Here is a 17366-nt window from a genome sequence, read left to right on the forward strand (position 1 = left end):
CCAGGAACCACAAATGCAACTTTGACAGAAAATGATTTTTCTGCAGGATCACAATTTGCCCTTTACTTAGTTTTCAATTCACTGCTGAAAACTCAACCACAGTGAAAAGTAATGTCAAGCTGACACAATCACCAAGTACCTAAAGATTCTCTTTTTACCTAGTAAAAATGCCATTACTGTAATAGTTAACAGCTGCCTTAATTGTATTCCAGAAAATTTAGAAATTTATTTCCTCACGTTAAGGTACATATAACAACCCTTAGAAAACATGCTTTCAATACACCCATCAAAGAATAACAGCTGACGAAATAAGCTACCAAGTCCAACTGTTGGTACAATTACCGCAAGCATTAGCTGGCATCGTAACTCACAGAAAGAGCAATTCTCCTGGTGATCAGTAGCTCTGTTATCTAGATATTAAGATTCGCGCAAACTCTATGCAAATATTTCATTTAGGTAGGACCTCAGGTATCTGCTCACAAAAAATGGAAACACGCACAGATACTCAAGTTCAAATGCACACAATCACTCATTTTCATTTGCCCAACATTTATCATCTTATTCCAGAAACCTTGTTAAAAGGAGTCAACTCATGAACAGGGTGTTATGACCTGGTGTGCACCTCAGCAATTACCTGCCACATCATAAGCAGTTCAGGTAAAGAGGTCTGTTCACACACTATAAAAACTGATCATTCATTTAAAATAAATAAGTAAATATGTTTATTTTGACAAATAAAAATAAATCTTGAATGAAAAAGCATTTAGTACCTTTTTTTTTTAATGTACTGCTGAAAGTATTGTCTCATCTATTTTGGTTTTCTATTCATACAAAAATCCCCACACAGCAATCATTCACATTTTGATCAGAGCAGGTGGACCGGTTGCATACTAATTTGAATTAGCAGCATTTTTAATTAAAAATTAAAGCTTTCCTTTGTTAAGACCCCTTAAGTAAGTCACACTTCCTTAGAGTACAATCCTGAAAAGCTGTTGAACAAAAAAAAGAGAACTACCAAAGATACAGTGCCCAGATCAGCACTGGTATTAGTATAGGTGCAACTGGTCTGAACCACATACTACTACTACTCACCCAAGGAAAAAATGTTACATACCCCAGTAGAATATGGGGTCATATTTCTCATGGTGGTTTATGTGGAAAGCAAATCCTTTGAGATTGATTTTTTTTTCCTCAGTCTATAGAGAGAATATACTTTATCTTCTGTTAGACAAATACAGTCTGGTGTTAACAGTGCCTTTTTTTTTTTCTTGAATAAAGTTATAACACCTATTTGAAACTTTGGCTATAAATAGTACCAGAGGCAAATATATTATGAATCAACACTTCCCTTCAGCTGCACGCAAACTTAAGGCCACTGGAAGTTTCCCCCATGAAGTTCTGCTGTATCACAGCAATAGCATATAAAGATGGAAGAACACAATGAGGTGGAGAAGGAGAAAGGCTTTGTGGGGGAACACTGAGAGATGAAAGGTCTAGAATCCTGTCTAATTTTATCAATATGTCCAACCAGAAAAAGCCACAAAGGACAGGCAGAACAGCTACAAAAATGTCAGTTTGTCCCTTAGGACAAGCATTTTTAAGAGTCAACTGCAGAGATGCTTTACAGTTTCCTTAAATAATTACTAACTTTTAATCACAATAAATTTACAGATGGCCAGCTGAGACTCTGGTTTTTCAATAACCTTAAGTCAACTTGGTTGATGCCCAAAAACAGATGACCCATTTCTTCTACCAGTCCCAGCCACACATTTTTGTCCCCACCTGGTTCAAGCACCCTGTTAACAATATTGTTGAAAACTACTTCTTGCTACTTGGTCAGTTTTCAGATGGATCCATTTTCTGATCCAGCTTTTCATGCGGCCACCTAAATGCTCATTCCAGCAGAAATGGGTGTTGAAAATGCATGGAAACAGGTAGGAGTACCACCCGTCTGCACCCATCACCTGCATTTAGGTCTGTATAAAGCAAATACAAAAACTCCATTTAAAGCCAGGAGAGGGCCAAAGGTCTTACAACACCCTTTTGAAAACCCTGCAACAAAACACATGCTTCTGCAATTCCTCTGCTGTCACAACTATATCACATCAGTGTCTTGGGTCCCTCACTGTAAACACATATTATGTGCACCTTACATTATCGCAGCTCACTGTCACTCTTCCACAAGATTGTGAAGAGTAGTAAAATAATGAACAGTAATGTACAATGAAATACCCATATTTTAAACTCTTTAAATATTAGCTCACTATCTTGATACAGCAGGCAAGAAGACCTCAAGTTACAAATTAACAGCGTCTCATGGAAGGTTCTTAAAAGGTAAAGGACTTTTAGAAGTTAATTCAAAGTCTTTTATAAAGATAAGTAAAAGCACTAAAATAAGAAAACCATATACTTTTACAAACCTAGCCTAATTTAAAAGCAGTAATGCTGAGATAAGATATATGAACTCTTAGAGAAAATAATAGAAACCAATGAGACAACACTATCTGTTGGAGAGAAGAAATGCAAGAGTGACGAGACAGAAGTGGTTTTTCTTTTTTCCTCTCCTCAATTTCTAGCACAAAAGGCATACAGAAAACTGTCTTCTCAATGGCTGAAAAACTGGTCTGAATCTGACTGCCATGCTCCACATGACACCTTTTTTCTTACAGCCCTACAGAGCAATAATTCTCACTTCAATCTCCAGTTTTAATGCAGTATGTCAAGAATAAAAAACTAGGAAATTGTAGTTTGTTATAAGACACATCAGGAATAAAAGGTTATTACAAACAGATTAGTCCAGGGTGGAAATGACACAGGCAAAGCAGGAGGCATGGATAATCTGGGTAAGTGCCATGGAAAAATAAATATCATGATTGGACTTAAGGCAAATGGAAGCAGTTCAAATTGGCTTCCTCCAATTCACTGCAGAACATGTGATGTCCACATGTCCATTTCCAACAAACTTCACCATAAAGAAACAAAGACCAATACTGTGAAGTGTTGAAAAACACATCTAGCACCAGCTTCTTCTATGCCACCACAATGTGAATTACTGCAGCTGCCTGATAAGCATGAAAGAAAAGAGTTTGGGCTTTTTTTGGCTTTTTCTTTTCCTTCTCTTTTGTAAGAGAGCTACCAGCATTTATTTGAAGCACACCAACCTGTCAGTAACTGTTGGCCTTGCAAAGAAGAGCAAGTTTTATAACACACACATTTCAGTTCTATAGGTGGTCTAAAAGGCTCAAGAGCAGTAACTCCCCTCAGCCCATTTCCTCTGTCCACTACATGCTCCTACAACTTCTCTGGCCCAGTTCTAGGAGGTTTCTATCATGTTAACTTTTCAGAACATCAGTTCCTTTATCCATGTGAGGCCACAAAAATGTAAGTGCTTGCTTAACAGAAAGGTCAGGAACTCCTGGCTATGGACAGCCTGTCTCTAGTACCAGCAGCCCACACTTAAATTGATCATAAAAATCTCAGCCTTGCAGGAATAACTGATCACATCATTGCATGAACACAAGGAAAAATTTCAGTAAGGGTGGCCTAGAAGGACCTCAAAAAGAGCCATGCTTAAGTTTTAGGATTAGCTTTATGGCAAAGTGTTATTAATCTACTTGTTATTAAAGCCAAATACCAGCAGCAGAAGGATCATACAAAAACTATGCAGCTTAAAGGATGTTCCACCAAAACCAATTCTTACACGACAATTTGAGATCATGGCTTGATTAGCAAAGACAGAGGATATTTCACAAGCACGTTATCAGTTTTTAGCAAAAAAGCAAAATCACAACTGCTACAGTAAAACACTCCATTCTCTGTGGTCTCGTTACAGATTAAAAAAAGGGAATTTAGAAATAATAAGGATAGATATCACATGCAGAGGAATGACTGAACAAAACAGTTAGTGGTTTGAATTAAGTTTTGTCTGTGGTAGGACAAATATTTTATCACTACAGGACAGCATATATGCTGCAGTCAATGGGGACATGGGAAATCAGCTGTTACAACATCACTGCAGCTTCAGAGGAAGAGATTGAGTCTTACTCTAGAACTATAATGAAGTCCCCTTTAATTAGCTCCACTATAAATTGCTACCTGCTCATCACACCACAGCAATCAAAGGCAGATGCAAACACTGTTAGCCACATTAACCCTGGCTGCTGAACAATCTACTGCAATCAACATGCTTTTAGCCCTGCTAGATGGGTTAAATTATCTAGGTTTGAGTGATTTTTTTATCAGCAAATTCCTTGCTATTTCTAGTGGCTGTATCATCATGTTTTAGGGCAACTTAAGGATATCTGCATTTTTCCCTCCTTTAAAACTACCTGAAAACACTACTCCTTTGAAAAAAAACCACAGAAAATACAGAAGTTTCACTTTTCATCATTAGCAAAAGCAGAAAAGGACTCTGACATTGAATATGTGAGGCATTCCATAAATCTTAGGTGAATAAAGCATTAAAACTACTGAGCTGGCAAGTACTCTTGACCTTTGAGCCTCAAACCAAGTGTGACAACTACAGCTCCTGTTGAACTCAGATTTGCAGCAGAAACAAGTGAAATAGCATGGATGACACTTACACAGTCAAATACACTATGACAGAAATACTTAGCCAGAAAAAAACCTGCTTTTTCTTCCCCCTCCCACCTGAAATACCATTTTGCATCCTCCACTTCTTCTTTCCCAGCTGAAACTAGTACAATTCTTTGGAATAGTCAGAGTGTGGTTAAGCAGAGGAAGCTATGCTTGTTTGCATGGAATTTGCTATTTCCTCTCTGCCAAAACACTTGTTTAAAGAAGTCATGTAATATTTCTATTAAGCTGTAAATGCAGTTGACAAGGAAATGGCCTACTGGCAGTGCATTACCTTTGTGGCAGTGCCAACCAGCCTACAGCAAAATAGTGCACATGGTAATTTCACTGTGCATTCCCAGGCAACAAAACTGTGCCTTACATAAATACCACAGAACTCCAGCAACATCTAGAAAAAGCAATGAAAATTTGCCCAAGCTTTCATGCTTGCCTGTATCAATTCTGTGTCATAACTAAAACAAAGCATCTACATATGGCCAAAAGTCCTGTGAAGCTGTATCATATGACACCAGAAAAACTATTGCAACTTAAATCTGTGTATTTCTTGTTAACCACTGTAACAACTCACTAATAAAAATGAAGAAAAACTGGAGGTATCAAATATACAAAAGAGTACTAACTACATACAAGCTCTTAAAAACCATAACGTAATTTATTAACAAGAACACATGTATGTAATTCAGAATTGTGTTAAATTACTTTGGCCTTTGATAGCATTCACTTGATTGCAAGAGTTAAACAGGTCCACAAGCATTCAAACTCAGTGACCTTTGATTTATAAGCAGCTGTTGTCATGCACATAAAAATTCTCTCTGATAATGTAGTCCTCACCTTTCAACAGCTGGAGCAACTACATACAATGATGTTAATCAGATGTAATTAAAGCATTTCTGTTTGAAATATAACCAAAAATCCCAGCACAATCAAATGTATTCAATTTGTCATCAATCATTCTTCAAAATATTTTTAGAGGTTATTTCATCTTAACTTAAATTCCCATCAAAATCCAGCTTCAGAGATACTTATTTTGTTCTCAGCTTTTGCCTGAGTATTTTTAGTTTGAATTGTAATTTTAAAACAGTTAATTACATGGAAAAAAAACATGGTGCAAGAAAATAATTAAACTTTGCTTCCAAAATTATGTAATGTCTCAACACAAATCACATGCTTGCTTTAACAGAGCTGCACATTGTCATGAAATTTTAGGAAATATCTCTCCTCTAAAGAGCACACACAACCAAAAACCAAGAACCTCACTAAAAAATAGCACTGAATACACTTGAACTCAGATGTCCATCACCTCACAGGAATCGTATATGAACAGTACCTTCTCTTTCTATATTGGTGGCTTCTTTATAGGAGGCACCAGCAAAAGAAAACTGAATAAAATTGCATGACATTTTTGCAGCAAATTGCAACGATTTTTTGGAAAAAAATATGCTTTAAGTAATATAAAGTGCCTTATTAATTCAAAATGGGTTTTAAACAATTTAAGACTGGAGTGTTTATTGATGCTCAGTGCAATCAGCATAGCTATTCTATAGCTCATTACAAAATAACAGCATGACTAGTGTCGAGTTAGCCCTAGGTAAACATTGCTCCCCATGAACTTCTCCAGGTAACTCCTTTGTAACTGCTACTCCTCATAAAGCAACTAATTCTATTTACATTTTATTTTGCAAAAAGTAAACTAATTCAGTAAAAGACCTTAGGAGCCATAATAAATAAAAGCTGTCAGGTGTTACTAATATTAGCACTGCTCCCATAGGACAGTTCTGAATTCTTCTTTAGGTCACCTTTATTTCAAAACTGCCTTTCAAAAGAGGACAGACTCTTGGTGATGGAAGTCTCCAAGTGCAGGTACAGTACAGAACAGATTCGATATATTACCCCAAAGCCAATTCAGAGCTTATTGCTGTAGCTCCCTCTCAAGTGGAGATAAAGGCATTCTGGAACCTTACAGAAACGTCTTAAAACACAGGCAAACTGGAGTCAATAGGAAGCAATGCGGAAAGTAAAAATTGTTAGTATTAAAATCTCTATTCAAAACCATACAGCTTTATGATTCCAGTATTAAGGGGTTTTGAATGATCAGTGGGCTTGAGGATTTTTTTGTTTTTAATATAACAAACAAAAAATACCACCATTCACTTACCCTCATTGGGTGAATATCAGCATATGGAGGCTTTCCTTCAGCCATTTCTATTGAAGTGATACCAAGGGACCAGATGTCTGCCACACAGTTATAGCCAATCTCTTGTATGACTTCAGGAGCCATCCAAAACGGAGTTCCTATAACAGTATTACGTTTTGCCATTGTATCCTGTAATTATATTGTTTATGCAATTAAACCAGAGATGCTTATTTTCAGATTATTTTTATACCAATTCTATATTTTAAATTATCCACCCAAAGATCAAATGGTAGTGACTTCCAATTAAGACCAAACAGATTCAGCCCATGAGCCTACAGAGGCCAAACTGGTGACAATAATCGTAAGCCTCTAACTAAAATTTAAAGTGGGATTATCAGGCACTTGATACACTGGGTTATAAAAACAAACAACTAAAAACTAAATAGCCCTGCACTACATTAAATACTCATTGTGATAAAGAATGCTAGTTCTGCCACTACCACTAGTGACAGTGACACCTCTCAGACATAAAATTCAAGGCAGAAGACAAACGTGAAAGAACAAGGCTAGGAGCACTAAAGCATTTTTAAATGATCTTTCCACAGTTACTTACTGTTAACTGGCCAGCCACACCAAAATCAGCTAATTTTGCATGTCCCTCGGTGTTAAGAAGGATGTTTCCAGCTTTTATATCTCTATGTATTTTCCTCATAAAGTGCAAGTATTCAAGTCCTTTAAGAGTAGATTTCAAAATAGTTGCAATTTCATCTTCTGTTAGCTGCAAAAAAACATAAAACCATTTTCAGGTATACACATACAGTCCATATATTTGACCTATTTAAAACATGATCATTTCATAGTGATTATTATAAAGAGCACAATGTTTGATTTTTTTTTAGCAGACCAGAAAAACTTTAAAACTGAAGTTAAAAAAATGAATAAAAAATCAATTATTTAATGCCAACTATAAAGAAAAAAAATATGGTATAGACTCGGTAGGCCAAAATGCTTCTCTTAACTCTAATATACTGCAGAGTCATACACCATCACAAATTATACAGTAAGTGCAAGTCAACTGGCAACAAGCTGACAAACATTTCATTACCAAAGAAAACACAACACAGTAAAAAAACTGAGACATATTTTCTTTTATTTGCTTCATAAACAACACAGACTCTTAAGTAAGTCATCAGTTAGCAGCTGTTTATCCTCATTGCTTTCTATCAACACAATAGGAACACTCAAGCTCCTGAACAAGTGTTATCAGAGAAACAGCAAGAGTCTCTTTTTCACATACCAGACCCCCTTGAGAACTCAGATTTTCATCAGCATTTGTTCTCATATAAAAGCAAAAGCACACACATATAATTCATTCCATGTGATGCAATTTCTCAAGGAAATACAAAGAAATTATCCATACAACTGAAATGCCAGTTAATTACAGGACACTGATGCTTTAATATAAGAACTAAACAAATGAACTTGACACATTCTTAGAAATGCAAGAAATGGCAAAACTGAAGATGAACACTCTAATTTGGCTGCAATGCTGGGTTGCATTTTCCCCCTTTCTCTACTTTTCCAATCCTACACAGAAATTAAATTAAGCAATGGCAATTCCTTCCAGTTTCAGTTCTGAAATTGGTAGACATCCACACCTCCCTCCAAAAAACAACCACCACCAAAAGCCTGTAAGAAACAAAAAACCCACTCACGATCACTCTAAGCCAAAAGAGCAAATCAACAACAAGGAAAAAATATTATTAGTCAGCAAGATTATCTGCACTTGAGCTGCTCACAGCAAGTTTTATTTATTTAACAAACAGAACCACTTCCCCATTGCAGCTTCTATCCAATCTCATAAAACCTGGGTGTGGAGCCCAAGAGCAGAGTTACACGTACATTTATTTAAACAGCAGTGCCAAGCTCCAGTCCTCCTTTCCCTGCAACCTACAGCAGTAATTCACACTCTGTGTCAGCCCTTCCACTGAACAACTGTTAACAAACCCTAGTTAAAAACAAACCTTTCTGCCAAATTATTTTTCCAACAAAACAGCTCCTGGATTCAACTCATGGCATAGTGAAGAAGGACAAAGCTAAGTAGCTGCTGCTCAGATTGGCATTGCTTTCAAAAAACTGCATGTGTTGATACACCGGAAGAGTTCCAGAGATTTTATAGACCTTTTCCTATGCAAGCAGAGGATGAAACTGATGGTGGTATTAGCTCCAAGCCAAGCAGTTACCGCCTCTGCTGTGCATTATGCATTCCATGCCCACCATTTATCTCTGAGATCTTTAAGTGTTTTTATTTAGCAGCACACTGCTCAAAGCCTTTATTTGTGCTACTTTATGCTGACTGCTGTGCTGCTTCAAAGGACTGTATTTCAGAAGAACTGCAAACCCTGTTCAAATAAGACAACTTTCCTGGCATTGTGCCATGGAGTCTACCTGATCTGGAGTCAAGCAAGAAGGGACATTAAATCAACTGTAAGATAAACTGAAGTATGGTCGAAATGATATTTGGAGAAAGAGACAATCCTCATTATGTGAGCTAAAAATTCTATGGTGAATCACTAAAACAGATTATCTGCAGACTCACACAGGCAATTTAAACTCTGGCTATTAACAAACACTGTATCATGAATGGTTTAAGACCTGCTGAGTTTAACACTTTCTGCCCAAGTTTTGCCAAATCCACTCAATATCCAAAACAATACAATGTCCTGAATCTCCAAAGACTTCCATGCAGTTAATCCTGAACATGCAACAGAAAATGATCCCGAGCACTGACAAATGTGTAGCAAGACGAGCATACGACTTACTGCCCACTTTCATCTAGAAACAAGTATTATGAAAAATGGTGCTTAGAGGACACAGCAGAGGTCTCTCTTCAATATGTTGTGTTTCCTAAGGAGGTAAATCCCTACCTTAGTTCTTGAAAAATTACCCACACGGAGACCTTTGGATCATCAGCTCTAGATGGAGAAGTGGTTTTGTAGCTGCATGGCAAAATCTGGCTCTCAAAAGGAGAGCTTAAGAGAATACTGGAACCAAAAGCTAGCACAGAAGCTATGGAGCAAGAATCCAGCAAACCAGAAGAGAGTTCTGGAGTATTGCAGCCTGATGCCCTATCTGGGGACCCTCAGCAAAGCAAAGCTCTAGCACAGCTAAATGTTACAGAAGAACCAAGCATTTACACATCCAAATACACAGAGTGGTCAGAAAAGCCCAGAGAAGTGAGCATCACCTCTAAGTAGGCAACGGGCATGAGTCATGTTTATCACGAACAGCAGTTACAGGGAAGCACAGAACAAAAGAAGGGAGAACAGATACACGCAGTTCCAAGACATATCAATCCCAACTCCAGACATCCTAGATTCATCCACTTGTGCTCCATATAACCATCATCTATATAACATGATGCAGTCAACTAAAATTACTCCTGCTTATACTATTGCTAAACATGGCCAAGTATGTGCACAATAATACTGAGACAAAATGTTGGGCTTTAATACCTAATAATATTTAGAAGCATGCAATGAATTTCCAGCCTTACTCAAGAAGCCAAGAAAGTGCACTCACCTTCCCTAGACAAAATTACCTTTTCAGAAAATAATGCACTGCCATATTGAACTTTATTATGCAATGACTACAAAAAAAAGTATTTTAGAAAGTATTTCAAAATCATTAATTTCATTATTTTTGTGCAATTTGAACTTTTTTCAGAACACATAGCATCTATGCATAAAAGTGAAAGCACATAAATACGATGTTCTCCACATGAATACTTCTAAACCCAGAAACATTATGGAACTATGCAGTATAGCAGCTGAGCCATACATACACCGTTTCTTCCCTTACTGGATGCACTAAGCATTGTAAAAAAAGTTCCACTTATGTTGTTCCTGTAGACCAGAACCATCTTGTGCAGATGTTTTTGGACACGTTCATGGTATTTAAGTATTTTGTACACTGCCTGCCAAAAAGCAAATGGTATTCTGGCTGCATTAGACAAAGTTGCCAGGAGGTGCAGGGAGGTGAATGATCCTTCCCTTCTGCTCCACATTGCAGAGGCCACACCTGGAGTGCTGGGTCCACTTCTGGGCTCCTCAGTACAAGAGACATGGACACACCAGAGAGAGTTCAACAAAGGACCACAAAGATGATCAAGGGACTGGAACATCTCTCCGATCAGGACAGGCCGAGAGAGCTGGGACTGTTCAGCCTGGAGAAGATAAAGCTCACGGGGAATTTTTTTAATGTATGCAAATAACTGAAGGGAAGGTGCAAAGAAGATGAAGTCAGGCTCTTTTCAGCGGTGCCCAGTGACAGGAGCACAGGCAATGGGCACATTCTGAAACACAGGAGGTTCCCTCTGAACAGCAGGAAACTTTTTAGTGTGAGCATGACTAAGCACTGGAACAGGTTACCCAGGGAGATTGTGGAGTCTCCCTCCTTGGAGACCATGCAGACATGGCCCTGTGCAGCCAACTCGAGACGGCCCTTCTTTAGCAGGCTGGTTGGGCCAGATGACCTCCAGAGGTCCTTTCCAACATCAACCATTCAATGATTCTGTACTAGTATAATTTACAACTCCATACAACAAAATTAGGTGCATTTTACACCAATTTGAATAAATCATGGGGTGGTTTGTTTTAGCTGACTTGTCTACATTTAAAGTTTGAATATCACCCCAAAATAAAAAAATTCCAAAATATATCTTAATATATTATTTATATATATATATATAAAAAAATATAACTTACTAAGGAATAACTAAGTCATGTCTTAAACTGCAAGTATGTCTGAACTGTCTGAACAAAAAGCAGATACGTGTTCCTAAGGAGGTAAAATCACTAGCTTTAGTTCTTGAAAAATTAGTGGCTGAGGTCCGTGCTGACTGAAAGCCAGGCAGGGTTATTCCAATTTACAAAAAGGGCATGAAGGAAGACCCAGGAATCAACATATCTGTTAGTCTAATCTCAGTTTCTGCAAAACTAATGGAAAACATCACACTAGGTACTACTGCAAGGCTTTGAAAGAACAATGAAATCACCAAACACTGTCAACATGGGTTCATAGAGGGAAAGTCCTGTTTAATTTGATACCCTTCTATGATAACGCAGTGAATGAAAAGTAAGTGGTGGATACTAGATTTTACTTAAGTAAGGCTTATGATACTGTTACTCACAGCATTCTTCTGCCAGATGACCATATACACAGTGATCTGGAGGCTGAAGGGCAGGGCTCAAAGGGTTGTAGTGAATGGGGCTACATGTGGCTGGTGACCTGTCACGAGTGACATACCCACAATTCTAGGGCCAGTTCTATTTACTATTTTTATCAATGATCTGGATGCAGGAATTGAATGCACCATTAGCAAAGTTCTCCGAGGATACCAAAGTGGGAGATGCTGTTTGAACAAAAAGCCTTGCAGAGGGATTTGGAGAGAATGGAGCACTGGGCAATGATTAACAGCATGAAACTGAACAAGCCTGAATGACAGATTCTATGCCTGGAATGGAGAGATACAGGGACAAGCATAAACCGGGAGAGAAATGGCTTGGGAGCAGCCCTGCAGGAAGGGATCTGGGTGTGCTGGTCAGCAGCAGGCTCAGTAGGAGTCAGCAGTGTGCCCTGACAGCCCAGAGGACAAACCCCTTCCTGGGGTGCATCAAACTCAGCATCACCAGCCGGTCACAGAGGTGACTGTCCCTCTGTACAGCCTTGGTGCGGCCTCACCTTGAGCTCTGGGTGCTGCTCCGGGCCCCTCAGCTGAAGAATGAGGGCAAAGGATGTGAACGTGTCCAGAGGAGGACAGCAAAGGTGGTGAAAGGGCTGGAGGCAGTGTCCTGTTTGAAGGGACTGAGGACTTTGGACTTGCTTTATTTGGAGAAAAGGAGGCTGAGGGGTGACCTCACAGATCTCTACAGCTTCCTGAGGAGGGGACAAGGAGAGGGATATGCTGAGCTCTTCCCTCTGGTATTCAGGGATAGGACATGTGGGAATGGTTCAAAGCTGCACCAGGGGAGGTGTAAACTGGACATTAGGAAGCATTTCTTTATTGAGAGTGGTCAAACACTGGAACAGGCTTCCTACAGGTGGTGGACGCCCCAAGCCTGTCACTGTGTAAAAGGCATTTGGACAAAGCCCTTAATAACGTGCTTTTGGTCAGCCCTGAACTGATCAGGCAGTAGGACCAGATAACCACTGTAGGACGCTTCTAACTGAAATATTGTTTTCTGTTCTGTTCTGGTTTTCTCCCTGTGATGAGCATAGCAGTTAACCCCATCTGGATTTTACAATGTATTCCATCATTCTAAACTTGCATAAAAAGGACATACAGACATATTCCTGAATACAGATTACCTAAATGCATCAACACCTTATGTCTTCATATTTACCAGATAGGAAAAAAACTATTTTGTTGGGAAATATTGAAATTTTCTTTTAAACGTGACAAAAAATAACATATAGTTCGTCTTTACATCATAGAGGCTAGCTGACATGTAAACTAATGCAAACCTGATGGAATTTGGGGAAAAAAAATGCAGGCAGACACATTTTTTAGCCTACCAATTGTTGGAAGCAACAAGGGACCAAAGTGCATAAAAACAGATCCAAAGCTCCTACAACTACTCATTTATTCACAAAACCACAAATAAACTCCTAAAATCCACATCAAAAATGCTTCCTAATTATGTATCCTCCCTTCTTTACTCTAAATCATAATCTGTCTTCATAAGCATGGTGAAAAGTCACTATGTAGGTAGTATAGTGTGTGTGTCCCTACAAGTGACTTTCAACATACGAACAGCTAAGTACAGAACCAGACCATTACATGCTTTGTCACAGCACACAACTTGCCATCTACTCAATGGCCAGTACTCTCTGGTTCTAGAGGTAGCTGGATATTGACATACAAGCAATGCCATTGAAAATCACGACACAGAACCATTAAAAGAAACAAAACTAATTCGTATTAATATAAAATTATGTTCCAGTCAGTGGTGCTAATCTGATCTAGATGTATGGTTCTTACACTATACTATTGCTGATCAATCTGTATGGGCAGTATCTTTCCTGTAGAAGAGTTGGTCTACTTTATTCTGAGCTTTTAAACGCATGCCATCCTTCTTTCATCAGCACAGCTCTATACCTTGCACCTTAGTATAATTTCACAGTCATCATCTTTCTGCTTTGTTTCTGATTTCCATTCGTGTCAAGATCCTCACTTAAACCTTGTGGAACACTAATCGGTTTGGTATCTTTGGCTAGTTCTAATCCTGTATGCTGTCCCTTTGATGGGTTGGTGCTACCCTCTAAATATGATTCAGCCATAGAGCAGTTTCTAATGCTTCACCATCAAAACCACATGCAGATTATATATCAAAAAGAATGTGAATAATAAAGGTGAACAACTCTACAGCCTACATAAAATACATTAGACACAAAGCCAATCTTTAAAATCAAAATCTGGAGCAAAGCATCAAATTCCAGTGTTCCACATCTATTAGGAGACCAGCTAATTCACATATTTATATCTAGCTGACTATGAATGCCACACACAAGGGGGACTGAGAGGTACATTCAAGTTCATCACACACTACCTAACCCATGCAGCTGTTGGGACAACTCATCTACAGGTTCTCTGCGCAGTCATTCTCCTTCCTGAGGCCCCTCTAAAGGGGTCTGGGTCAGCTGAATTGTTTTAACTGCTTAAGTCCATTCCCAGCTGCTCTTTTTACACTAATACATGCACATTAAGTCTGATGCTTTCAGGAAGTATCAGATTACTGCATCTAAACACTCTGATTAGGTTGAGCACATCGGGTAGGTCCACTCTCATGACAAATAAAGGAGCCATTCTTCCACCAGAAGCTATGAAGCTCAAACATTACATCCTATCAGAATCTCACACCTCTCCTATTCTTCATTTACATGAAAACAAGGCTGGACTAACAAAAAACCCGAGGTGCAGGAGAGATGGGCAAATAAGGAGGCGAGAAGAATGACAGTTACCACAATACCCTTGCCATTTGTAATACTTGACATCTAACTTGGGAATTAAGGCAGAAATCTTCAGAGAGAAAAAGATTTGTTACAGATACAGTTCTAGCCTGAAGCCAATCTTAGATTCTAGTTCCCACTACCTGTTACAAACTACACGGTCCTGAAATCGCTTTCCTTGAGCGTCCCTTTCAGGGCAACTACACTTCAGACTTCTTTTTTAAAGCAGATCTGTAGGCTATGTGTGAAGACAGTGCTCTTCAAACAAAATCACAGCCTCTGTCTTGGAGTAAAGTACCAAATCATGACATTACTTATGAAAAGAAGGTTTGGTCTAAGACTTTCAGATAATCTCTACTTAATCCTATAACTAAGGAGACACTTCAACATTACAGTAATGGACAGAGTAAGAACTCACTACCATAAGAGAATTACCAGTGCTACTAGAGTATAACAACTTAGGCATAAGATCATAAGAGAGGCGGCAAGAGTTGTTATTACTGAGCCCAAGTCATGCTGCACATAAAATAATACAGAAAATATGTTGCAATAAACATAACAACAAATATTCACTGTATAGCTGACGATCAGTGTTGGTATTTTTTAAGATTTGTTTTTCACTACATAATCCCAGTAACATAACTTTCATAATATTTCTTGAATATAATATGCAAGAGACCATATCTTCTCTCTTCCTTAAATTAGCATTTTTGTACTGGATAATTAAAGATAGTGCTAACACATTTCTTCTATCTGTAGTTTGAAAATTACTATAGCCTAGCAGCAACACAAAATTATCTAAAACATATCTAGTGGCTCATACGAAAAACGATTTTGGGAAATCTCAGGTGTCTCCCATGCTTAACATTAGCTAACATTAATACATAGGCACAGGGAGATCAAAAACTGATCAGAATATGGAAGTCAGACTCCTCAGCCCTTCATTACCATGCTCCAGCTTCCTGTAAGATATCTATGAAGTACTGAACCAAATGTTGAGCACAACCTTAGAAGCAATGCAGAAAAGTACAGAACCTCTTTAGCACTGTAGTAAGTGCAGATTTTAACTATGATTCAGCAGCACATACATTGACATGTCTACACACAGCGGTGATCAGCACCAATGTAGTCAGTTTGGTTTTTCAAAGTCCTCTTCTGACAAGAATAAGGTTAAGAACTGTGAATAAAGTCAAGAACTTCCCTGGAAGCCCTTACCACAGGTCTGCTAAAACAATACAACTGTATGCCTTTCTGACAGGAAGCACTTATCCAACTTGTCACTGTTTAAAACCAACCTCACCATTGCAATAGAGCACATCTGCAAATAGATCACTTGGCTCACACACTACACGCCTGTTCATAACATCCCCACTGGTTCTGACAGCATCACCAAGAGAGACCTTGGACAATCTTACAAGTGAACAAAGAGCTGGCTGAGCATAAAGGGCAACCTCCTCAAAGTATGAAAACAGTCCTTCCTGACGTGCAAGGTAAGTAAACACAGCAGGAACCCATCTTGAATGAACTAAGAACTCCTAACCGAGCTAAAGTGCAAAAAACATGGCATACAAAGAGCAGGAACAGACTACTAATGATAAATAAATGAGCACTGCGTGGATATAAAGGAGTTGAATTACAAAGGCCAAAAATAGGGCAGACTTGAATCTGGACAGTGAAACAGAACAGCAAGAAGATTGTCTACAATTGGTCTATATGCAGAGAAAAAGGGGAAAGGAAACGTAAGAAAGATTTTGTGTTGAGTGCTCAATCTATTGACAAACCATGCAGAAATCTCCCAACCATGTTCCTTGCATCAGCCTTTAGTAGGGTTTCTCTGGATCTCAGTTGTCTCTGCCTAGTAGGAAAACGGGACAAGTTAGGAATTACTCCTGTAAATTGGACAAATACAAGTCCATGGGAGCAGATAAAACACATCCAAAGGTGCCAAGGAGCTGGCTAATGTCAACTCAAGACGACTATTCATCAACTTTAAAAGGTTACAGCAATCAGGGTGTCATCTTCAAAATGGGCAAGAGGAACCACATGCTGATCAGCTCATCTTCAGGCCCCAGGATATTATGGGGTGAATCCACAGAGAACCTAATTTTTAGACACACAAAAGATAAAAAGGTGACTGGAAACAGGCAGCATAAGCTGACCAGAAGGAAATCATGCCAATTTAACCTGGTCACCTTCCTATGAGGATGAAGAGAAAGACGAGGATGTCATTTTGTTTGACTTTACAAAGGCTGTTGGCAGTCTTCAAAAGATATTTTTAGCTAAACCTGGGGAATCATGGAGAAGATGTAGAAGAACAACCAGCTGGACTGCCAGGCTCAGCAGTGGTTCATAATGTAACCAAGAGCCAGACAGAAGCAATGTTCTCAGAGACTGATCATAGGGTGAATACTCCCAACATCTTGATCAACAACCTGAACAAAGAGCAAGAACACACCCCATCATGGTTTGTGGATGACATGAAACAGGGTGGAAACAGTCAATACACTAAAAGACAGGGCAGGGCTGCCATGTAGAGGGATCTCAACAAGCTCGAAGAATTAGCCTGACAACAAATCTAGTAGCTCAACAAAGTCAACAGAGTCCCACACCAGGAGAGGAGAACCTC

The 17366-nt window shown here is 38.8% G+C and overlaps 1 protein-coding gene across 1 annotated transcript in view; it reads right to left on the bottom strand.

The window, feature by feature from the left end:
- The window catches only part of STK3 (serine/threonine kinase 3), a 131734-nt gene that overhangs the window by 97096 nt on the left and 17272 nt on the right, over positions 1 to 17366 (bottom strand). The window contains exons 5-6 of the mRNA XM_032130089.1: positions 7344 to 7508; positions 6752 to 6919 (exon numbers count right to left, since the gene is read on the bottom strand). Coding sequence (XP_031985980.1) covers positions 6752 to 6919; positions 7344 to 7508 — 333 coding nt within the window. The remainder of the gene's footprint in view (positions 1 to 6751; positions 6920 to 7343; positions 7509 to 17366) is intronic.

This window comes from Corvus moneduloides, chromosome 1 (assembly GCF_009650955.1).
Source record: "Corvus moneduloides isolate bCorMon1 chromosome 1, bCorMon1.pri, whole genome shotgun sequence".
In the NCBI taxonomy this organism is placed as follows: Eukaryota; Metazoa; Chordata; class Aves; order Passeriformes; family Corvidae; genus Corvus; species Corvus moneduloides.